The sequence below is a fragment of the Vipera berus genome (assembly GCF_964194415.1).
Source record: "Vipera berus genome assembly, chromosome: Z".
NCBI lineage: Eukaryota > Metazoa > Chordata > Lepidosauria > Squamata > Viperidae > Vipera > Vipera berus.
In genome coordinates, this window is record NC_138205.1 from 108,872,052 (window position 1) to 108,897,859 (window position 25,808).

General features: G+C 37.0%; 1 protein-coding gene and 2 long non-coding RNA genes across 4 annotated transcripts in view; 2 read left to right on the forward strand and 1 right to left on the reverse strand.

Annotated features, from left to right (window-relative positions):
• The first annotated feature begins 4 nt into the window (after nt 1–4).
• On the forward strand, nt 5–10,311 carry LOC308677711. The gene is made up of 3 exons (XR_014028551.1): nt 5–221; nt 4,693–4,883; nt 10,276–10,311. It is a non-coding gene; the product is annotated as an uncharacterized lncRNA (long non-coding RNA).
• Nucleotides 3,188–25,091, reverse strand: STEAP4 (STEAP4 metalloreductase). 2 transcript variants are annotated; one of them, XM_081344343.1, is made up of 5 exons: nt 24,991–25,091; nt 10,354–10,821; nt 8,573–9,100; nt 5,929–6,093; nt 3,188–4,898 (listed from the first exon to the last, which is right to left on the reverse strand). In XM_081344343.1, exons 2-5 carry the CDS (start codon nt 10,807–10,809, stop codon nt 4,620–4,622), a joined length of 1,428 nt encoding a protein of 475 aa, XP_081200469.1. In that variant the 5' UTR covers nt 10,810–10,821; nt 24,991–25,091; the 3' UTR covers nt 3,188–4,619. The 2 variants fall into 2 exon arrangements, with proteins under 2 accessions (XP_081200469.1, XP_081200470.1); XM_081344344.1 differs by lacking the exon at nt 24,991–25,091 and having other exon boundaries at nt 10,354–11,367.
• Nucleotides 20,000–25,808, forward strand: part of LOC308677710 — a 191,969-nt gene continuing 186,160 nt past the window's right edge. Inside the window, exon 1 of the long non-coding RNA XR_014028550.1 lies at nt 20,000–20,278. This is a non-coding gene — a long non-coding RNA (uncharacterized lncRNA). The remainder of the gene's footprint in view (nt 20,279–25,808) is intronic.

Below are 25,808 nucleotides of genomic sequence, written 5' to 3' on the forward strand. Positions count from 1 at the left end.
TTCCGGAGGAGGAATTAGCAAATGTGTGCGCGTGTGGATAATTAAGAATATTTGCTTTATGAACAGTCCATACTGGACGTCGGGAAAGAAGGATAAGCTACTTCGTCATGTCATACGTAGGTTGCTGTACCACTTGGGAATCCGACGAATTTTAGTCTTTCAGCTCTAGGTCTTCTTCGTCGACTGGGTTGCTGGGCGTGATGCCTACTCCTTACGCAGAAGTAGGTTCCATGTGCCTTGACAGGGACAGGTTTCTCACACAGGATTGCTTTCAAACATGTTCTTCATCTTGATTATATGGCAGCAAATCCCACTTTATTTAGAAGCATGTACCCCAAACAAACATCTAGGTCCTAGATTCTAGGATTTCATCCTTTAATTCATTACCTGCAGAAAAGAAGCCAGATGGACAAAAAGTGGTATTGTGGTGCTGTAGTGCAAGCTTTGCACCTTTTAATATGAGTGTTGTGATATTGCATGTACACCAAAAGGAGGAAGTTGCATCAGAGCACTGCAGGGCTGCTTGATAAAAAGTAGCAATATCCTGATGATGATAATGGTTTAAGTCAAATACACGCTGTCCTTGACTTATACTTTATCAACTGTTAAAAATTATGACAATGCTGAAGAAAGTGACTTACGACTGGTCCTTGCATTTATGATTGTTGCAGTGTCCCCACAATCACATGATCAAAATTTGGACATTTTGCAATTGGCATGTATTGCATGTTGTAGTGTCCCAGGGTCATGTAATTGCCATTTATGATCTTCCCAGTCAGCTTTCAACAAGCAAAGTAAATGGAGAAAGCCAAATTTGGTTTAACAGTTGTGTGTGGTTCACTTAATGATTGTGGCAAAAAAGGCCTTAAAATCAGGGGTGAGTCATTTAACAACCGTCTTGCTTAAAGATGGAATCTCAATTGTGGTTGTAAGTTGAAGCCTAGGAAGTTGATGATTATTAATTTAAGCTAAATCCTACAGGACTATGATTAGTTTTTTTAAGGTCATATTTGAAAATATTAATTAGGATTATTCAATAAATCATGGTTTAGCATTTTATGTAAATGTTTTATTCAATCTTCACACACACATAAATTATATAACTTATCTTCAGAAAACATTGTAGAATATTATTTGCTAAAAGCCCTGCATATAACCAAATCAATGTGCTGCTACAAAATAGTTACTTTAAAAAAGATTAATGGTCAATGGATAACCTCCATAAATGTAGTTTAAGGCCACTTTTTCATATTTCTGTATTTGATTCTTTTTTAATATATTTATTTATAAGATTTAATTGATTTTTGAATGATGAGGCTTTAAACATTTGTTTATAGGAATGGAATTTGATTTAATGAAGATTTCTAACTCTTTATGACATGGATTTTTTTTCCAAAATAAGCTCTCTAGAACTACTGTAAGTATATCTAAGAGTGCACCTATTTCTTTTGTGCATGCAGAAACTGGCAGATGCTCAATTAAGGCCCCATAAATTATTAGGGCAATTAGTTGCTAGTTAGGCACCTCATGTTGTACTTTTTTTGAATCCAATTACATTTCCATGTCACCTTGTATTTTTTGGTTTATAATCTTAATTATTCATGTACATTATTTTGGCTTTTTTCAGATATTTTTGGAATTTAAATAATGTAAACAATAATTTACTAGATAAACATATTTTAGACATTTTTGTTCAAAGAAATCTTTCTAAATTTTCATACATTCTCCTTTGGTACATCTTTAATAAAACCCAAATAAAATTGTGGACACTGTTTAAGGTGGATAATATCTCCATCATTTAAACAATTATCATATTATGATTTCAGGCTACTAGGGGGAGCTAATTCCTTTAAAAAAATCATATAGTATGCATGTCTATGTATGTTCCAATAAATCTGTAGATCTTTCTCACTATTTTTTCTACTGTTCTATTTCTGCTTCAGGTAGTGAGAAATTTTTGGAATCCCCCTTGAGGGAGAAATTATTCTGCCTTGAATTGCACAAAAATGAACATTTAATGATTTGATAAAAAACCATTGATGAGCATCTTTGATTTTGATTTTTCAACTCAGTATATACTACCCTCTCCACCTTTCCTAGTCTGCTAATGAGAATATCATGTAGTAGTGTGTGAAGTATTTTGCTAAAATTAAATTATCTACAACATTTTTATGCTTTACTAAGAAAGTTGTTTGATTAACAATAATGGTAGATTTGCTCTTGACAAATCTGTGTTGACATCTGGTAATTATGCCATTGTATTCTAGAAACTTATGTGTTGCTTTTTTTATCATCTGTTCCAGAATATTTCAGAGCATTTATATTTATTGGCTGGATTCTCATTCTCCCTTTTTGATAGGGCAATTATTTTCCTCCAGTCCCCTGGCATTTCTCCTAGTTTACTGCTGATGCAACTGGAAAGGCCAGCTGGCAAATTGAAAGGCACAGAATGCAAGAACAAGATGGCACTCAGAGACCATCAAAACCAGACTTGGACTTAGCCAACCTTGTTCTGTTCTGCCACTAGGAAAATAGGTCTTGGTCCTCCCCAGGCACCCATCCCCTTAATCGGTTTATTAATGCGTGTACTACATTGGGCTTTCGTGTTTATATGTTCATGTTGCTAGCTGCACAATGTGGCAATGCAGCATGAAATACTTGGGAATTAGTGGAAAAAATGGGCCAGTATGCCTGTGTTCAGATTATGCTGAGTGAGACTAAACTCAAGCAGCCAAACTGGGCGCAGGTTCCTAGCAAGCAGGTTGATATTAGACTGATTGATCAGAAGGCAGATTGACCTAGCTTAGCTTACGGATTTGAACCCTCCATTGGAACTTTGAAAAAAAAATAAAGTGGCCTAATCCAGTTCCATACCATGCCTGTTTTGTACCAATACTTTCTGTCTTTAGAGTCAGTGAATTTTGGCATGATTTAATTTATATTCACTGATCTTGTCCCAGGGATTTGTATCAAAGTTCTCTTAACTGTATTGTTTGGTGAAAAGTCATTACTTTATTAAAAGTCTTATTTGCTGAATTCTTAGGTGTAAATTTCTATTACCGGTAATTCTTTTCTTGTCCTCCTACTCAAAACAGACTTCCTTGATCTTTATAGTTGATCTTAAATCTTCTCTACTGATCAAGAGCAAAAGGTGTCTGAATGACAAAGAAATGTTTCTCTTTCAAAGGATTTTCTTTATTTCTTTTGAAACACACCAAATATAAGTGCTTATAAACAAATTTGGAAACCAAAACTTGGAAAACGGAATACATATATTTTTTTGAATACAATACAAATACAATTTGCTAATATACAGTAGGAAATTTGAATTAAATTGCTTCTTTGTAATTGATTTAGCTTATGAGTTTGACTTAAACATGCATAATAATGAAGCATAAAATCTTTGACGTTCCTAACAGAGGGAACACTCAGGCCAGTGATGGCGAACCTTTTAGAGACCGAGTGCCCAAACTGAAACCCAAAACCCACTTATTATTGTCAGGTGCCAGGTGGGCATGGCCCATTGGGTGGGTGTGGCCAATTGGGTGTGGCCCATTGTATGGGCATGGCCCATTCTGTGGGCGTGGATGTGGTGGTAACGGCAGACTGGGTGGGACTAAAAAGTTCAATCAATCAATTCCAACTTTGCGAGGTCTTTTTTCCTGCAAGAAGTTGAAATTGATTGATTGATTAAACCTTTTTTTGTACATGGTGGTGGAGGCCTAAAGTAAAAAGGTTTTATAAAACCCAGCTGAAGGCCTAGGACTGGGGCGACGGCAAGTGTGCCCACAGAGAGGGCTCTGCATGCCACCTGTGGCACGCATGCCATAGCTTCGCCACCACAGACTCAGGCTATGGAGACTGGAAAGTGAAATCTGACATCAGCTCTCTGTCCCCATTTGCCTCTGTATCAGCCTTCTTGGCTGATATTTTATGAATCGTGGCAGATTTCACCATAGAAAACTTTACAACGAAAGGAGCAAGATGAATGTGGGTAGATTCAAAGGATTCTCAGTCCCCAACTTTCCAATATTTCCTTGATCTGGGGAAAAAAACTTAAAGCAGCCACTTGAAAACTTTTTTTCATGTGTCTTCCTGCTGGTCTGCAGCAGGCAAGTTTTGTATTAGAATCAGGGAATGTTTTTATTGCTATTTCATGTTTTGGATTTAGCATTTCTTGTTCACATTCTTGGCTGTCAAGAGTGCTGAGTGTAGGGTTCTCTTATACAAGCCTCCTGTTAAGCTCACAATAAAATTATAGCTTCCCATAGATAAAAGAAATTTCTTTATGGTTTGACAGATACTCACAGAAAGAAAATGCAATTTGTATGCAGCTAGCACTGTAGATATGTATACTTTATAGTGTATTTATGTAGAGTTCTTTGGCTGAAAAACTATTGCTGTCTAAAATCCTATAACCATTTTATTGGTATCTGAGCATAATCCTGAAAACTTGCAGAAACTCATTCCAAATGTGACAGATGTGGTTTATAAAGTTCTTCTCTGATCACTCACAAAAGCTCATATTCAAGATATTTTTTCCAGTGTGTCTCCACTGCTTAGCTCTTTGACTATGCTCAGTCCTTTCCAAAATATACAGATTAACAGGTATTCAGGAATTATACAGATGATATTTCTTTGGTGTTCTGATTGCTGTTTGAGTGGTTCATATGTTTGTGTTTCCTCTCCCAGCCCTGTCGAATTTCAGTTAATGGTCTGTCTATACATGGAAATATTAGGAAAAACTTGAAGAACAACACGATGCAAGGAATAATGAGAGAGAGCAAATAAACTGGAGGAAGGAACCATGGGTATGAGTAAGAATTCAAGAACCTCTTCCCACCATATCCCAGTGTATGGGCAGTACACAAAACCAGTGTAAGGTAACCCAGATAGGACTGTGGAAACAAACAAAAACAATGGTTAGTAAACAAATATTAACTTCTGAATGCATTTTCTAGAAAGTTAGTGTAAAAATTGTAGAGGGTTCTATATTGCTAACCAAAATTGGACCAAACTAGCTTTGCTAGTTTCTAGAAATGCAGCCCAACAGAATGAGAATGTGAGTCTGAAGTGCATTTAACTATATTAAGTTATCCTAGATTAGGGCTGTAATTTAAGACCACTGTATTTATTAGAATGGTTTAATTAATTGAACCTGACAGGACTGCAAAACTGTACAAAATAACAGTCAAATTGTATAAGATAAACATTTCAGTAATATGGACTGTCAAGGACAGTTTCCTTTTTCGCATTAAACTGAAATATATAAAATGAAAAATAGGAAGCCTTAGTAATTGCATAATGCATTTCTTTATCCAAAATACATTAGTTTATATAAGCTTTTTATCTAAAAAGAACCAGCAACAGCCTTCCCTTTGCTACAGTGTCTATTTATATACATACATATACAAATATCTGCAACACAGACTCTTTAATGTATACGCATCAATAATTAGTCTTCATGAACATATCAAAATAAGGAAAAGAATTAGAAAACACTCATTTCAAAGCTGTTTTCTGTGCTGGGGCAATCACAGAGTAGTCTCAGTTTTTCATTTTGAACCTGGGACTCTGCTTTTATTTTACACTTTAACACTCACAATTCCCAAAAGAGGAGTTATGAAAGTTAAAGTTCTACCTATTTAGAAGGAAGGAGATAGGAGAAAGATGTCACACTTCTGAGAACATGGCATCTAATTTCCCAAAGAGAGAGAATCAGGAGAATACAGCTTTGGTGAGCTTTGGTGGTTATTAAAATTCCTTGTCCATCCCTGCCCTTGTTGTTTTAATGTCTGGTTAAAAACTGCTGAAGTGGAAGAAGGGAAACAATCCTCGTCCAAAGATTAAGATAAATACTAGTTAGTTACACCTGAAGGCAAAGAAGGATGAGAACAAGGTGAATTTACTAGCCAAACAGAATCTTACCTGCACAAACCTAAACTCTCTCCAATTAACACTGTTGCTGACAGAAGGCAAGGATGTTATCCCAAGGAGAACAAACAGGAAAAAACCTAAGATTCCCAAAGCAAGGTAAGAATCACTGTGCCAGGCTGTGCCAGTCCATAATGGCTCTGTTTTGTTTTTAAATACCTTAATAGAAAACAGAAATATATGTGTGAGTATAATAATTTCATAACAGATCTGCAACATATTGTCCCCCTATATATCATGAGGGGAGTTCAAATGTAATAAATGTTGCTCATTATAAGCTGTCTTGTGCAATCTACTTATTCAAAATGATCATGACAGTTTTTGTAAATTGAAGTCATACTAGCATTCCAGTATTAGAAACATTGCAGCAATCGGATTTTTTTTTTAAAAAAAATCAACACTATGACATATATTCATTTTAGTAAGTTAGTAAGATATTTTTTTAAAAAAACATTGGGTATTAAACTACCATACAAAGCAATAACGATAAAGAAAAGGTGAAATCATCAAGGACTTGCTCCCTTCAAATTGGCCTTGGTCAACTTAGCACAATTTTCTAAGTTCTTTATGGTAGAAGAAAAATATTTGATAAATACCCACCACCATATGAACATTCACGTATACCCTTCTGTGCACGCGCGCGCACACACACACAATGATCTGTTCCAGATGAAAATTTTCTTCCACTCACATCACACTCAAATAAGTCTTTTGAAAGCTCTAGAAGAGCTTTCATAGTTAGAGGCTTAACATCTTTATACATGCAGGCTCACCTTTCTGAAAAATGACAGGCTCAGCTACTTTTTCAAGAATTGGCACAGGGGTGGGATGCTGTTGCAGAGATCAAGTACCATGAGAGAGAAAGTGCACTTTCTAGGCCCCCCAAGAGGGGGGGTAATTGAAGGGACCTAAACTATGCCTACATTGTCCAGACTTACTCGGTGGGCAGAGACTATGGGATGTAGATAGTTCCTCAAATAATCAGTATCTACACAATGAAATTTGAACTGTGGTGCTGGAGAAGACTCCTGCGAGTCCCTTGGACTGCAAGGTGTTCAGACCGGTCAGTCCTAGAGGAGATCAATCCTGACTGCTCTTTAGAAGGCCAGATCCTGAAGTTGAAACTCAAATACTTTGGCCACCTAATGAGAAGGAAGGACTCACTGGAGAAGAACCTAATGCTGGGAAAGGTTGGGGGCAAGAGAAGAAGGGGACGACAGAGAATGAGGTGTCTGGATGGAGTCACTGAAGCAGTAGGCGTGAGCTTAAATGGACTCCAGAAGATGGTAGAGGACAGGAAGGCCTGGAGGAACGTTGTCTATGGGGTCAGACACGACTTTGCAACTAACAACAACACAAGGGTTTTCTAGATGACAATGAGCACCTTGAATGAGCACCCTGAAGTCAATTGGCAGTTCACAAAGCAGTAAAGACAAATGGCACACTTAGGTATATTCTGGATCAGCTACATCTTCCAAATGGTCTCCAAGACCATGCCATAAGGGGTATCAAACTTGCAACGTCATGTAATGTGTCGCGACATATCATGACTTTTTCCCCATTGCCGGCAATGCAGTGGGCATGGTTTTGCCATGACACATCCAGACCGCAGGCCGGCATTGACACCCCTGATATAGAGTATATTGTAGTTATCTAGTATTGAGGTTATCAAAGCATGTGTCTGAAAGGCCTCCAGATCAAGGAATGGGTATAGATGAATCTGTGGAGAAGCCTTCCTAGTCACAACTGCCATCTGCTGTTTGAGCAGGATATGTGAATACGGAATGACATACAAATTGCACGCCCCTTTCAAATGGGAAGGGACGAAGTGGCTCAGTGGGTTAGGACGCTGAGCTTGTTGATCAGAAGGTCGGCAGTTTGGCGGGTCAAATCCCGAGTGCCGCGTAACAGTGAGCGCCTGTTACTCATCCCAGCTTCTGCCAACCTAGCAGTTCGAAAGCACGTAAAAATGCAAGTAGAAAAATAGGGACCACTACGGTGGGAAGGTAACAGCGTTCCGTGCACCTTTGGCGTCTAGTCATGCTGGCCACATGACCATGGAGATGTCTTTGGACAAGCGCTGGCTCTTCGGCTTTGAAACAGAGATGAGCACCGGCCCCTAGAGTTGGAAACGACTAGCACACATGTGCGGGGGAACCTTTACCTTTACCTTCAAATGGGAAGATGCTTCCCCCTCCAAGGATAAAGATGGAGATTCCTCAGAACCAGGTTGCCCAAATATCTACCGTCACTCAATTTTGTCAGAATTGAAATGGTTTCAGATCAAGAGGGTTTCAACTGGGTATGATGGGCAAAAGGATATGAATAATGAGTAGGTAACTGCTCTTATGCTCTAATGATGTGTCAGTTATGAATTGGATCTGAAATGACTTAGCATTCCTTTGCTAGATCTAAGGGAACTTGATGCAATTTCCCCATTTTATGAGAGTATTTGAAATGGGCTGAAAATGCTGAAACAATTTAGGGCAACCCCGAAGTTTTGAAAATTATTAGAACTTTAGTCCTTAAAAGTCTGCATTAAGGTGTGGGCAGCAAGGGAAAACACGGCATTTGCTTTTCCTCCCAGTATTGTACCAGCTGTTGAAGTGGGAGAAAAAAGTGCATGAGACTGGCTTACCTGTTGAAGGACAAAAGAATTGACCCTCCATCTTACAAAGTAACGAATGGGGATGATCAGTGTATATAAAACATGAAGGAAAGCATAAGCCAAGGCAACCAATCCTAGTTGTTTCCGGCAAAGCATCCATTTATCCAGCCAATCAGGAAAACGACTGTACTTTGTACCTCTGTATAACTGGAGAATAGCTGCAAAGATCCCAGGTAAATAGACCAATGCAAGAAGAACGAGCGCCACAACAGGGCAGATCCGGTTTGCAATTGTAACAGCAATAAAAAAAGAATAATCTTTGTTATTCTCAGCATGATTATAGATGATATCACGGACAACACTGTATAAAAAGATGAATGCACTGAGAGCAAAAGAGAGGTAGATGGGAAATCTCCACATTGGAAAAAGTTGTAAAGGGTAATTCTCAATTTCTTTTGATGCTAAGAGAGAACCTTTATCCAAAGGAGTAAGACCAAGACTCCGAACAATCTCCATCACTTTTTCTTTTGCTTTTCTATCATCTCCACAGATGAATACCTGAAACATCAAAGGAAAATAAAGTCCCATTGGTTCAATAAAAATAAAGAAATTGTCCTAGTGAGCCAACCTTCTTGATGTCTCTTAGCTTATTAGTTAACTTTTGAGAAAATTGGCCATTTTGATAAAACTGAAATTAGCCAGAGTGGGGATCTTTGGGGATAACAAAACCTGAAAATGTTTTATGTTTTTTTTATTAATATACTTTTTAACTTTATTTTTTTTATTTTAGTTGAAAAATTAAAATACAAAATTTGAAAAAGAATTAAGAGCAAAAACAAAACTGGACAAGAACATAAAAAATATGAATTAAAAAGAATAAAATAAAAGCAAAAACACCTCCCTAGTTCAAATTGGAAAATCTACTGTAAAAATAATAGCTTCCCCCCTTGCAAAGTAGGTTCAAAATTTATAAGACTCTATGTCTACTTGCAGTGTACTGTCATACATTACATATATGAAAGAAAAAATAGTTAACAGGTTAAACAAAGCAAAAGCTTTACATGTGCTTTTCTTTGCGGGAGCTATGAATCCAGTGGCACTGATTGCTCAAAACCTCACGACCTAACGATCATAAGGTGAACAGTAGGATGCAGAGAAATAGTTAAAGTTTTACTGTGTATTTCTTGCCTGAAAAGTCACCTACTACCTTCATTTCCAGGTACACGTGCACACAGCGTGTGACCTCGGATTCTGCACCTGTTGGAATGCAGCTAGACAGCTTCACACAGTCATGGCTTCCTTTCTACGCACAGCAGCTGTAGCCTCCACTGCCTATACATCTTAGTTTGCTGAAGTATTAAGTCTCTCACCCTTTCTCTTGGTAATAACAACAGACATAAAAAGCAGCTAATTAGATTGGTTATAAGGAAAAAAAGGCAATTTGTTTTACTTTATACTGTAGCTGCTAATCTACCTATTAAATTCTCCAGTCAAATTAAATAAAATATTAAAAACTGTACTAAGCCAATTTAGAATCACAAAATAATGTCCCAGCTTTGGGTTTCCCGTCATTTGGGAGGGGTAAAGAGGAGAAGCCTGCTGTTCTGGTCAAGAATCTGCACTTAATTTCAGGTGTGTGTTGCAGTTCAGAGGCTAGGTGTAATCTGTATAATGCATTTTTGTAAATAAAGCTCCTTTCAGTGACATCTACAAAAATCTCATTCCTTATTCAGGCTAGATCCTTAGCTCAGCTCATGCGCACACAGAACATGTCCACCTCCAGCAGCCTTTGGCATCTGAGAAGCCCTTACCTGTCTGCTTGCATCCAAGCCGCCTGATTGCAGGGCCCATGCTGACACTGTATTAAATGCTTTGACCACTTTGCTGCCTGGGAGCAGTTGGGCAAGATACTCAGCATTTGATTCTGCATACTGGTTTATTTTAAGGTTGTTGCTCACATCCACCAACACTTTTTCATCAAGGATTTCTTGTAGGCTTTCAAGAAAGTTGTAATGCGCTCTGTGGACTGCTACAATGATAACGTCAGATGTTTCAGCAGCTTCTGCATGAGATAAGATTGTGGCTCCTTGAGGAATCAATCCACAGTTTTGAGTGCTTCTGCTCCCATAGACAATGGAATAGCCACACTGCATCAGCTTATAGCCCAGAGATCTTCCAAAATCACCCGTTCCAAAAATGCACACCGTCTCCTTCTTGCTGGACATATCTGAAGTAAGTGGAATCATTGGATTGACTTTTTCAGACATCTGAAATTATTCCTACAATGCAGAATTGTTCATGTTAACCTATTACTAGAAATAAAAAAAATCAGTCTGATTCTCAAGTACCCATTAGATTATACATCTTGGTGACTTTCACATGTGCCGACGCTCAGTTCTCATAATATTGACTGGGAATTATGTCAGTTAAAACCCAACATTTTGATTTTAACTGACATAATTATTTGGGGAAGGCTACACTCATAAATGTTAGATAATTTCAAGTTAATGTAGCACATAATACCTAATTGAAGTCTTTTGTTACATAAAACACTTTCTGATGGTTTGAGAATTTCAAGAGGAAGAAAATATGTATGGTTGGATTTGTTACAAGGGTGCTTGAAATTTGATACAAAACACACATTTCTCTGACTTTACTAACAAAATTTGCTATCTTGCTATTCATTGCTACAAAACTGGATGTGGATTTTGCTTTAGGGAGGGTAATATCCCCATTGTGATTCATATTTTGAATAATGAATTATGTTTTACATACAACTAGGAGTTTTACTGGTGCTTGGGGAATATATTTTTTAGAATCTAAGCTCTTTATTTATACACCTCTTCTTCATTTCACTAAGCTTCTTTTTCCCCTGAATACAGAAGCATAAAGCAAATAGTTTTATCCAAGTTGATGTTTTTTGGTGTGTTGCAAGGGCTACAGAACAAATAAAAGGCTGTAAAGTAATAAATGAAGAGTTATGGAGGAAAAAAATATTTTATAAATTTAAGAGTTTCACTCAAAGTCACATATGATCACAGTACCAATCACAAGCAAGGGAATATGAAAACAACCTACCGTATTTAAAGAACAAATGTGTTGAACAGGTTTCCATTCCTTCCATTCTCCTCCCACCAAATGCTCTTTGACGTATATCAAGAACCTACTGATTTTTAATTTAAGAACTAATTAAGAAATCAAAACTTTGAAGTTCAGGATGGTCTTCATGCATTACAGTATGTCACTACAATGCCATGCCATGCGATACTGATATAATTAGATTGCATAATTATACAATGTAATTATAATAAAATAATTCAAGTAAGGTTTATTTATTTATTTGGCAGGTTTATTACTCCAGTCTTCTGACTCTGAACAGTGTAAAACTCAGGAAAGCATAATTGGGATTAAAAGCAGGCAAATAATGAAACAAACAATCATCACTCTTTAAACAGCACTCTTTAAAGATAAAGTATTTTTTTTTTAAAGGAAGCTTCTGCCTGTGGAGGGATTTGTGAAATAGGAAGAAGGACCATTATCAAAACAACAGTCAAATAAAAGAAGTATAAGTCAGGGGCAGGAATGTAACATGAATATCTCAGACAAGCCCCTTCATAGTTTTCATGAAAAAAGAAAAGGGGGGGGGGAAAGCACATTCAGAAATTCAAGATTTTGTTACTCTATATGTTACAGGATGGAATGTGGACAGCTGGATGCTGCATGCTATATAGACAGTGGTGGGATTCAAATATGTGAACAACAGGTTCTCTGTGTAGATGCCGCTTCTGGAAGTCCATTGTGGGCCTGGGTAACAAAAAATAAGCTACTGGTTCTGCCGAAGTGGTGAGAATTGGCTGAATCCCACCACTGTATATAGACCATGAGTGTGTAAGTGGGCAGGTGCCATGGTTGGGTACTACAGAGTATTGACAGATAAAAATGCAGCAGGAATGGAAGTGAGTCTAGGAGCATTGCTAAGCAATGCAGTTATATGAGGTTGTGTTTATTATTGCATTTCTTAGCTCTGTTTGCTTAGCAATGGAAATTCCAGTCCAAATTGCCTTCAGAACTCCAGGGCTATCTGTAGCAAATTCTCTCACCCATATCCTTTAAGCCCAAAAGATAGACAGGCCTTTATCCTGGTCAGATTTGATGGTTCACCATCTGCACAGTTAGGTTATTTTTTCAAAAAATGAAAAATTATCAAAACTAGTCAGAAAAGCAGTTCCACTATTATATGACAGAAGAGTGATGGGATAATTATATTTACGTCAGCAAGTAACATTAGATTGTGCTAGGCTGGTACAAACTTCCAGGAATTGTAGATTTTGATGTGCTCAATGTCATATTTGTCACTAGATGGCAGTACAGTTTTATTTGTAACTGTATGAGTTTAGAAAATGGAATAAATATGGGACAGAAAATTGATCCTGTACTATTTTCTTGTGGCTGTGGTGGGGAATTCAGTAGCCAAGGAAATAGTCTTTCGGATCTAGGCAATTTTTAGGATCTGTAGGCAATTGGGACTTATTTTGTAGTAACAGTGATAATGCTATCTTTTCAAGCAATTCTATGGACCAGCTCTCTCCAATTTTCTGAATGTGTAGGGCTACTTTCAGTTTTATGCTATGCCCTGTGTCTAGCCACCATGTTTAAATTTGTATTAGAAATATGGGTCAAAAATGTGTTCCCATTTAAAATTAGGTGTCTTTGACAGAATGGACAGAATTAAACGGTTTACTTTTTATGAAATTAGAATTTCACTTTCTTTCTTCAAGAAGAAGGTGTTGATCTGGTTACATTGGAATTATATTTCATATATAATTGCTATCAGTATATTACAGAATCCCAACTACATTTTATAACTCAGAGTATGTTATGGATAGAAAGCGGAGTTTAAGTTAATTAGATAACCATACAGGTAGATGATACATAGATAATAGACCAGCAGAAATAGAGACAGAGACAGAGAGACAAAAAGATAGAAGAACAGATATCTACCTATTTACCAATCTACCTCAAAAGGTATTTGGGGTCATTTATATATTTATGGACACTTCCTTTATCACTTCCCTGGCAATTGCTGCCTCTTACCTTTTTTAAAAAAATCTCTTTTAAGCTAGGCTGAAACATTGAATATTTAGGATCTAGGATCTATTATCTAATGTTTACTTTGGACCTCATGTGATCTCCAGAGGTCTATGCAAAAGATAAAATAGTTCTTTGTCTAGAGGAGTGACAGACAAAAGGGCAAAGCTGGACAGAGTATTTTGGAGACCTAAAGACTGCCTTCTCATAAATGGTTATTTTGCCATAATCTACACTGGCAATTTTGTGAGAATGTTTACTGTGTTCTTGCAAAACTCCAAATTTATTCAAAAGGCTATTGTACTCCTGTTTTATTTTATCTTATTTTAAGGGCTGCCATAAAGTATTAATGCCCACAAAGACTCTCAAATAGGGTTCCTTTTTTTAAAAAAACAACGTTTCATTTACTTAGATCCAGCATTGCATTTGTACAGGCAGAGGCACTTCTATTAATTCCATTTAATTTCACTGATTAAATCAGAGATGGGTAAATCAGAGAAGTTTGGGACTATGCATTCCATAATCTACTATTATTGGCTCTCCTCCCTTATTACCTTATGGACAGCAGCTTTCTGACCAAGCTTAAAAGGACTTTTCAGTTACCCCAGTGCTCTTATGGTCAACAGAGAGCAATATGCTAGCCTATTTTTTTTCCGAAATAGGGAGGAGGATCATGATTGGTTGTGTTTGCCCCTCTGTTTTTCTCCAAAAAAGGGGGAGGGTTACATTTAACATTTATTGCAGACTTTATAAACTGCTTTTTTGACATTCCCTTCCCCAATACTGACTGTTTCACATTTGGTTAATGCCAGGATTTAAAAAGAAATAGTGTCATATCCAACCAAGCCAGTTATTAATTTATTTAGAACTGCTTTTCATTGTTCAAAACGAATTTCCAAGTGGGATTTTTAATGTGAATCCAGCAGCAGTTGGTAGGATTGCAGTCTAAGCAAAAGAGCCAGATGAAATCTTTTGCTGCCTGAAGCAAAGCCCAAGGCATCCGTCTCCTTTGCATCCATCTGCTGCAGTTGAATGGGTTGCCAGCTGAGAACTTGAAGCTAAATCTTACTTCATCCCTGGATGGGTGCCTGCTGCCTACACCTGAGAGCAACTGAGACCAGTTTAAGAAATGCATGACAGACAGAGCAGCACATGGAACACAAGACTGCACATAAACCTCTCTTTCAGGAGAGAGACAGACTCTGGAAAAAGATTTAGGAGGCAAAGGACTGTCCTTTTGGAGGTGCAGATTCAGAGGCCGGTGGCATCAATATGTCACTGTCATGGCCTCATGCTTGGAAGGAGTGATAGGGTTTATATACAGAGTTATTCTCAGCTTCTTTTTTCTTGGACACTCTGCCTGTTCTTTGCACAAGGAACTACTAATCTGGGGTCACTTCCTAAAGTCTTTTTTCCCAAGCACACACATACCTAGAGCACATGTACTTTGACTCTTTGATCAGCTGTCTGCTAAGCTTTGCCCACTGTACAGTGTAGTTCCTGTAACTAAATCACTTTTCTGTTTTAAGGCCTGTTTTACTAATCCTCACTCAAGTCAGATTTTTGCTCTCATAATGTTCACATAGAAAGCTTCAATCTCCAGTGTACCCTCTCATTTTTTTTGACCACCTTGTAACAACAAAGTAAATTGCATTTTTATTCCTTTTGTTCAGAAAACAAGCTTAGAATTCCACCCCACTCCCGGTTTTTTCCTTAATTATACTCTAACTTTGTTTTCTTTTCCTGTACTATATATATCTGGGGAGATAGGCAGAACTCTAAAATAAAATTAATAATAAAAGCTTTCATATTATGGGGCACATGAGGTGAGAAGAATCCAAAAACCAGGGTTGCAATGCAGCAAATTATCACTGTAATTTGTATTTTTTTTTTAAAAAAAGTCTTTTGCTTTCAGCAAAATGACTCCACATTGCAAACTTTTAACAGAACAGATAAAATGTATTGTTAGTGATGATAATTTCTTCCCTATGGCTGCTCTTCTATTCTATTCCTCTCATCTCTGCCTTTTAACAAGATAATACGGAAAGTGATTCTTCAGGCGTATGAAGCATGAGCTGAAAAAAAAGATGTACTTAATGTTGCCTAAATCATAGCAAACTGCTGAGAGAGCTGCAAATTCAAACCAACTAAACCATTACTATAAATATACCTGGTGAAGCTGAAAAGTTGAATACTTTCCTTTGCATTTCCAGAGTTGTTAAACTGGTTAGCGTTTAAAAGAACCAAGTGTTAACCCAGCCCTGTCATCTGCAAAGTGCATTACAAAAGATTCTTTAAGGTGCTGGCAATTTGAAAGGTGGAGACAGGCATTAAGCATAAAGAATGTAGTTGAGAAATGAAGTGGCAAGATAATACTGTATATTCCAATGAGAAAAAGGTAGAGTATGTTATGATTGGAGTTTCCCTCCTTTCGTTCCATCAAGTTTTTGTTTTCTTTGCATCATTCTTCTTTTCTTTCTCAGCATGTCTTCATGTGACTCAGCGGTCAAAAACTCCCAACAATTCTCAGCATTCTTTACCATTAAAGATATCAGCTAAAATGCTGGGGTATGTACACCTACAACATCTGGAGAGGTACAAATCTCCCCTCCCCCACCTTTAAATTTAATGGATTTATTGGACACTTTCAGTGTGACAATCTCTGTTGTCCCTTTCCACAATAAATGACAGCTTTCATCAAGATTCTTATTGTATTATTATGATGCCCCTTGAAGATAAACACACTGCAAGTTCCTGGTATCTAACACTGGATTGAATGACAGAAGTAAAAGTCAGTTTAGTTGCTAAGCAACATTACTATTGACAGTTAGGATCTAAAATGATTATAATCACAGAATGAAGGAATTGTTTCCTTCTGCAGAACAGCAAACACATTGGGAGTTTACCACAAGAGGTTTTTTCCCCCTTCATGTTGCAACTGAGTCTCGTTGCCAGCAAATGCTGGTAAAGTTTCTGCAAAAACATGCTGTGTAAACTCATGGCACTGAACAGCATCAGACATTGCATAAGAACTGATATGAACAGAACTAATATAAGAAATTAAAAAAGGAACATCCTGTGTGCAGATTTTGTCAGAGTCTAGTCTGAAAAGTATGTTTCCTGGGTGGTCCTTCTTTAATAAATCTAGTCTGAAACTCATTTAATGTTTGTAACATTTATTTACCATTCAATTTTTTAGATTAAAAAAAAATATCTCGCTATTATTTTTATAAATAATTCAAGGCGGTAAGTGTCCCTAATCTTAACCAGACTCTCCCAGACTGGAGGCTCCAGCTGTGTTGCAGATGGATTTTAAGTCACTTGAGTGCAAGGTTGTGGATGGCTGGCATAAGCTCCTCTTGTGAAAGTCTATTAAAGTTTTCCTTTTAGAAACTCTCTAAATTGGTATTAGAACTATTTAGCATTGTGCCAAACAATTCAGACCTAATGTCGAACCTTTTTTTAAGGTAGTAAAGTGAGATTTAGAAAAAGCAAAGTGGGCAAGTAGATTTATAATTGATTAAGGTAGAACCACAAAGGGTATGTGGCTGTCTGTTATGTTACCTAAGTGAAAACATCCCACAAACCTCTTTTCTATTTCATCACTGTAATGTAAGATATATTAAGTATAAATGAATGATTAATTTGCTGCCTTGTCATAACAAGGCAGCTGTCTCCCTCTCCCTGCATGAAATGAATCTGTGCCAGACCACAGCACAGATTCAACTGTCCTTAAGGATAAGTCAGTTCTTAGCAATAAAATGCCCAAATATTGATGCCATTCTTTCATGCAAAATAAAAACATTTTAAAAGCTCTGTTGCAACTTCTGTTGTATTTTTCTTTCGGGGCCAGTTAGGACATTAAAATTATTTTAATGCCTTCCCTTACCTGCTGGTTGCTAGGATTGTTTAATAGTGCACTAGAATAAGAATATATCATTGTACACTTTTCATTTCTCCAAAGGCTTATAGTGCAGCATACAAACTCTTGTATTCTCAGATCAAAAACATTCTTCTACTGTAATCTGAGAAAACATAGATGGGAAGATCTGACAGCTAACTCAAGAACTTGGCTCTGTGGCTGAGATTTGGATGGAGAACAGTAAGTCCTTCTGTGGAGAAGGAAACAGCCTGAACCCAGGCAGCAAGTATTTCTGAAGGAAGCCAGGTGCAACAAAGAATTGTCATTCTCCCAGTGAATATCTTGGGAAATATTTAAGCCTCACTGGGTACAGATGATAGTGGAAGCTATAGTAGTGGCTTCAGTTATTCAGATAGAGAGGCATCATAAAACAAATGCATAGGTATTCATAAACAATATAGCTGTATCAACAGATAAATGGGGCATTAATGCAGTATTTCTTTTTGTAGTGTCTGGTCTATTATTTAATTTTAATTTTGAATAAATGCAAAAATAACTAAACAATTAAAACTGACTGCATTGTTACAATGCAAATTGACAAATGAACTATGCCACCCTTTCAAAGTCATTCTTTGCCCATTATTTGGGCAAAATAATGCAGTTTGCCAGTAGAAATTGAGTTGTAGTTGCAGAGTGGTAGCAAGTCGATGGAGAACATCTTGGCTAATACCTAAGCTGCCTTGCCAATGTTGAAGGCAGATTCAGTTTCTGGTTGCTATATATGGGAAGGGTTCTTTGATCGTGAAACTGAAGCTCAAATTCTTTAGACACCTAATGAGAAGAGAGGACTCATTGGAAAAGACCTTGATCTTGGGAAAGATTGAAGGCAAAAGGAGAAGGAGAAGGCAGAGGATGAGATCGATAGTGTGATCGATACAAACAACATAAATTTGGGCAAACTCTGGGAGACAGTACAACAACAGGAGAGCCTGGAGTGCTATGATCCACAGAATTGCAAAGAGTTGGACATGACTTAGCAACTGAACAACCAATGCATGTTATTTAAGGCAACCAATTACTTAAATAACAAAACTCAATTATGTGGATTCTAGCTGTAGTAGACTATAGTGCTGCATAGTTTATAGCCAGTTATAATGATGATTGCTCATACTCAGTTGTAACCAGTAAGCAAATTTACTGACATAATTGATATATATGGATATCTAAATTCTTGATGATTGACATTCCACAATAGCTTGAGCAGTAATGACAAAGGAACTGAATGGTGTTATCTACTTGATTAGTGAAAAGTGTTTTTCCCCCTTTTTTGTCTGGTTTCTAGGGAGGGCTATTTTTTTTTTAAGAAAATGTATTTAAATTCATTTTATGAATTATTATTTTCATGTGCAGTTTGGAGTACGCAAAATGGGGTAAGTTGCCAGCAATAAGTTTTGGTACCATGAGTGGATTGGTTCTCATTCAAAGAACCAATCAACCAACCAACCATCAATATTAATTAATCTTGCTAGGGTGTGGGTCTGACCTCCCTCCTATTGGATTGCTGCAGTGTTAATTGCTGTAGCCAGGAAAATTGGGCAGGCTCTTCTAACACTGGAATTACAGTAGGAAAATGAAAGCTGTTGCATTTATAGAAACTCTGTCTTTGGTACAACTATTAAGTCAAAACCAGTTTATACTTGGTCATTCTGAGGGTAATTTCTGGTAAAGCATAGCTCATCTCATAATTTGTATGGGCTGTGCTATAAACATCTGTGGTAACTACTCTCTCCATATTTGTACATTTTAATTATAGATTTGGCTGGAACCACCCTCCTACACTGTTGGAGGATCCTATTGAACTAGTTTGCACCTTTTTAAAAAAATTATGGGAGCAATGCCTTGTTTGTAGAGAATAAAATCCACCATGCAAAATAAGACACAAGCTTATCTCCATTATGCTGAAAATTCCAGTACTTGCTCAGTAAATCTGAAAAAGGGGTCTGAGTAGGATAAACTGAAATGTGTCTTTGCATTTGCATCAAACCACCACCCTTCATTACACTAGATTGTGCAAGTTGAATGGCATCTTGGACCATCTATTTATCTATTTATCTATCTATCTATCTATCTATCTATCTATCTATCTATCTATCTATCTATCTATCTATCTATCTATCTATCTATCTATCTATCTCTATCTATCTATCTATCTATCTATCATCTATCTATCTATCTATCTATCTATCTATCTATCTATCTATCTATCTATCTATCTATCTATCTATCTATCTATCTTATATCTATCTATCATATGTCACCTATCACATTTATATAGCTACCACCTCACCAAAGATACTTCTGGGTGATACACAAGAAACATTCCAGGGCAATTACGAGCATATCCTTCATTTGAAGATACATGATAGCTGAACCTGCAGTGTGTTTACCTGGGCAGGACTTGGAAAGAATCCAGGCCGTGGTGTTTTTTTTTTAGAACAATTGTGTGACTGAAAAAAGCAGGAGAACAGGTCTGTCACAGCCACATTATTTTGATTTAATAATGTTAGTCAACATTGCCAACTCATCATTGTTCTTTTCGTACTATGCCAATCTCTTTCTGTGAAGGGGAACAACAGAGTCCTCGAGAGCAAACCTTTTCTGCAGGGAAGGAGGATTTTCTGATGCTTGCTAGGCTTAAGTCTGCACTGATAAGGGAGGAAGGATAGAACTGGTGGAAGGAGCAGGAGGATGGCGGACACAAGTTGATGGCAGAGAGAAAAATAAAGGTAAAAATAAAGGTAAAAGGCAAACAGCCTGACTTCCCTAACCAGGCTTGTAAAAACAGCCTAAATCTTCCACTGTAGCTTGACCTCAAACCAGCTCTGTGACCGCACAGAAACTGAGCCACTCAGTCAAGCTAGAAGCTGCAATTTAGCCAGAGCTTGACTTCCTGATGACCTTAACTGGAAGGTCTATACAAGTCCACAGATGGAAAGGGAAGAAAGGGGCCGGGGGGGGGGGGAAATTCTAGATGAACCATCCAAGCAACAGAATCCAACCTGAAGGGGAACTCCTGAGAAACATAGGAGAATTCCAGGCTAAAATATATTTTCATCTAGGGAATCTATTTCCAGGGTGTAAAAGAGTTACCAAAGAATGATATACTGTACCTAATCATTAAACACGGATCTGGATTAATTGTTTCCCTGTAACCCAGAGCTCTGAATTGGCTATACTGTATCCTGGGGAGGGCATCAGGTGCATCAGCATGCATATACCCAGATTTGTCGTGTCTTTTGCTGGCCAGGGATGTATGCTGATAGTCACCTTTTGTGCCTGTTGCACTGAATGCCAAAAATCACAGTGAAAAGGTTTTGTTGCTTCTGTCTTTCCTCGAAAACAAATTACTAGCTCAAAGGCAAGAGCTTTTTTCAGAGTTCTGATGAAAGGACTAGTCAGCAACAAAATCTTGATATCTGGACATGGCCTCTTCAAGGAAATCTGGCATGTTACTTAAAGAATGCTGGAGGTGGAATAATGGTGGAATAAACTTTACTGATTAATCCAATTGACCATACTGGGACAATAGATGTTAGCCACAATAAGATATGGATGAAATGAAATAAGGTAAGATTCAGCAAAGTAAGATAAAGTAAAAATAAGAGTTAGAAAAAAATAGCATAAGTGTACCTTACGTTTTCCCAATAAAGATGTATCACTGCTTCATAAGATCTCCAAGATAGTCTTGTTCCAGTTTAATGGAAGAGTGGGTTCCCGAGAGAGAAGAAGACAAGGGCTCTGTATCCTCGGTTTACCTTATATAAATTAATTTTGCAATTGCTTTCATAAGATTAGATGGGCTGGCTCTCCTATTATACATTTGCATCATGGAGCAATCGTTGGAAAACTAGGTCAGTTCCTATTTCTCTGCTATTGAAAACCAAATAGTGTACAGTATGGCATGTATATAAATTAACTTGCTCCCTCAGATGTTGGGGAAGATTTACCTATTGTCTACTTCTGTCTGTGGAATAGGAAGATCACCTGTTGGTTTTGTGTCAGGTAGCAAAACATCTTGGCTACGTCCTGCATACCAGACTTAAAAAAGTGCTATCAGTCATTTCATATAGTTCTGTTTTCTCTTTCACATGAATGATTAATTAATGTAAGCTCTACAATGCATCCCTTTAGTACTTATCACATATTTACATGCACAATAGGCAAGTGCCTTGGGGTTTAAACTCACCACCCAACAGTAATACAAATACAACTTCATATAGTTGTTTTTTCTCTTCCTTATGATTGATTAAGGAAAGCTGTATAATGCACCTCTTTAGTGCTTATCATGTCCTTACATACGTAGGAGGCAAATGGTTTAGGGTTTAAGGTAAAAGCTCACCACCCAACAATACAGATACCATTAAATTTTTCAGTGTTTTGAGTATTTTCATGCTTCACAGAATTTTCTTAAAAATGGGATCTTGAAAATCTCTTTAAGCATTCATTGTGAAGTAGTTTGGAAGAATGTTTTGGTCTGAGGAATGTGCCCTTATTAAGGACTTTTTGTACACAGGGAGTCATGACTATTCCTTGACATTGTGTGGGAACTCATTTAGGTGTTAGAAAGATCATATCTGTCTGAATTTTCCCTTCTGAAAAATAATGTCACCTTGTCTGTTAGTTTTTAAAATTACTTTATTAATATTATTGCAAGCTTTAAAATGTATTTCTTGTGAGTTTAGAAGAACAGAAATAGAAGACATATTAAACTGGAGACTTATGAAAAGAAGTTCTAAAATATTTTTCGATATTTGCTCAGGGTGCAAAATAGAAGACCATCAAATACCAGTTTTATCTCTGTAGTTCAGTGATAAAAATTATACTTTGCATGTGGAAACTCTAATATTTGTTACGAAACTCTCCAGACACAGATATGCATTCCTATTACACTATTGCCCCCCAGGATAAACAACATTATGGAGAGTACAGGAAATGTGAACAAGCTCATAAGCTTCCCAAAATGGATAAGAAAAATAAATATTAGCTAGAATTAGTTTATACCATTAGCATTCAAAACACCTCACTATAACATTTTATCTTTCTAAACATGTATTGTTTTCATTGTATCCATACATGATTTTACACATTGGCTTTTGTTCTTTAAATTTAACCCTTTTAAGGTTCTCACTAATTTTATCAAGCTATGGCTTTTTTGGTCTTGTCTTTCATCTTAACCTATTTACTCTACCTCCATGTATTTGTTCCATAATTTCATTCTTGTTCATTCTCTCCTTATATAAATAATTGCAAACTATTTTTACTTGTCATTTTGAATTAAATGAATGAGAATTCAGTGAATTCTCCATTCATTCTGCAGTCATCTATTTTTGATCCTGCCTCTTGTTTTAATCACACACATTTCTTGAGCATTCCATTCCCACTGCATTCCTAACTACCTTGGATTTGGATGCATAAATTATAAGACTCACAATACTTATTGCTTCTTATGATCTATTTAACATTCCTAGCAAATTTAAATTCCGGTCAACAATATCATCTCCATTCACTTCAAGTGTAGCTGGGAAGTGGTCCTTGAAATCTAAGACAGCTGAGACCAAACAGGGATAAGTAACCTGTGGTTCTTGGACCACATCTGTCCCCCTACAACCTTTTTTTTTTTTCATTCTCCAGAACCGTCAATTGGGTGAAGCTGAAATACTTTTTGCTGGGGAACTCAGGCAGGTTTAAGGGGTGATACAAATGTCTCAAAATTTGCAGAGACTTAAGGCAGCCATGTCTGCTCATATCACACCTTATCCATAGAAACCTGTACCACACTATATAACACCTTCTCCAAATTGCACTAATTTTTCTCTCTCTTTTTTTCTTGTTATGACTTTGAAGATTCCTTTCACTCCTTCAAGATCTGGGTAGGTTTGATTGGAATTAGGTACTCAGTACAGGTCTCTGTGAATCCAATGGGACAAAACCTAGCTTCCTTCTGATTTAAGGCCAGCCATTTACAAAGAAAATTAAGAGCAGCTATTTTTGATTAAATCCAATGCAGAAAGAGGCTGGTACCTGTTTCAGTTTGCTTAAATGAAGAAAAATTTCTGGATAGCTTTCAGAAAACTATAGCAAGATTTGTTGTTATAGGATGAATTCCAACCCTGCACAAATTTTATTTGGATGAAAGCCCAGATCAATCCAATGAGAAAGTACAGCTTTAATTAGGTTGACCCAATGGCAAAGAAATAAAGGTTTGGGCATCACACCCCACAAATGTAAAGAATGTGCTGCAGGGCCAAAGAGCTAGCCTTTGGTCAAATTGACCACACATTTGGCTAGCATATAAAAGGGGACTCTAGCTATTCTATCTCATTGGATGGAGTCCAATGGACTTCTCAGAAGAAAATAATTAATTGGCCGTTTTCAGCCATGCTGAATAGACTTCAAATCTGGGTCCTAATTGTGGAAAATATGAATTTATTATTTATGGGAAGCATGGGGAATAGGGACAGGGAACTGCCTATTCAGTGTTGAAATAAATAGATGGATCAACAATTTTCATTAAAGATAATAAAACTAATCCCAATTTTATTTTTTTCATTATTTTGGGCCCTTGACCTCAAATGGACCTCAAAAATAATGAAGAAAAAATAGTTACACTTATCATAGAGTACAGTGGGAATAAGGGATGGCAGCTTAAATGAATTTTTTTTCTTGTTATTAGAATAATAATAATAACAACAACTGTCATGTTTTTGACACATTTCTCAACAATGTAAAATACCTATTAGATTTCTATTGAAAATGCTGGAAAAAAGAGAGATTTTGGCAATCTTGTTAAGACATGGGCTATTATTATTATTTTTTTAGCAATGTTAAAGAATATATTTTTAACAGATTTATTTTTGCACCTTTGTTGAAAATCAGATGGTGAAACCCTCTGTATGGGCAAATTAATTTAGACAGGCAATTCAAAGTAAGAGGTTACCTTGCTGTCTCTCTTCAATTCACTGCAGGCTTTTTTCTGTTTCAAAAGTGCAGTAAGAATAATATTGCATGCATCTCATGAAGTTGACAATAATCCTTAAAAAGTCAATTCTATAAAATCTTTGTACATCTTTAAGGTACTCCAGGATTCTTAATCAACCACATAAGTTTTACATAATTTCTTTTTAAATAATAATTTAATTAAACATTAAAAAGATAAGAACAAAGTTTAAACTTTTAAAAATTGCCTAATGTCTAATCCCAAATTTAATGTCAGCTTCTCATACTTTGCAGAGCCATGAATAGATAGAAACTTTCCCCTTTTTTCTGCTTTACTTACCAGGAGTAAAATAATCCCATTTGTCACATGTGATGGCTTTGCAACACAGATTAATTTGGGGAAAAAAAAATTCTAAAGTTCACCTGTGAGGCAGAATTACCCAGTGGGAAAGTCTGCGTAGTTCTTTGAGTGACTTTGCCTCTTTTTCAAATGAAAACCTACCTTGAACTTTTTCCCTTCCTTCTCAGTCAATAAAGGCAGTCCAGCTGCAGTAACATCTGCCTGGAGGCGCACAGCAGCTTCCTCTCACTTGGAACAGAGTGAGGAGGTCTTAATGACTCCTGGCCATATATCCGCTGAAGTGAAGAGACAGGAAAGGGAGGTGAATAGGGGAAGAGCTCTGATTTTGCAAACCTGTACATTTAAGAATGGAGACAGAATTTCCCAATAATGAAGTTGGGGAAATCCCTTTCTTGTTGGACAAGACTTAGTCAGGGTTTCTTTTTCCACTCTGAGAGAAGTGTTGTGGTGCCTTGCCTGCTCTTCTTCAACCTTTCCTCCTCCTTTGTGCACTTGAAATGTGATCAAACAATGCTCTGACCACAAAAACAATCCTATTTGCTTTTTCAGCCCAGTTGTTTTTAGAAGGAAAGGATTGCTTAGAAAGAAGGAGAACACATATTTCTTTCACACTGATATGTGCTGATTTGCATAACAAATTCTCCACCCCGGTTCCTGTGCCACTGTATCATTTATTTCTTATAAAATAAAAAATGATGCGTGACTGAAAAAAGAGAAGAAAATTTAGGCTAGAGACTATTAGTATCCTGTGGCATTCTGTGGACAACCAGCCGCCTGGCCTCCCCAGCAACCAGTGTTCACCTATTCCATCAAAGGTACCAGACTCAAATGTTGCGAACCCTTCCTATAGATACACATTTAGGAATAACTAGTATAGTTTTAAGTAGAAATTCAATGTAATATAAACTGCAAGCAAGAGTCATGTACCTGCGGCAATGGAAGACCAAGTCCCTCTTCCT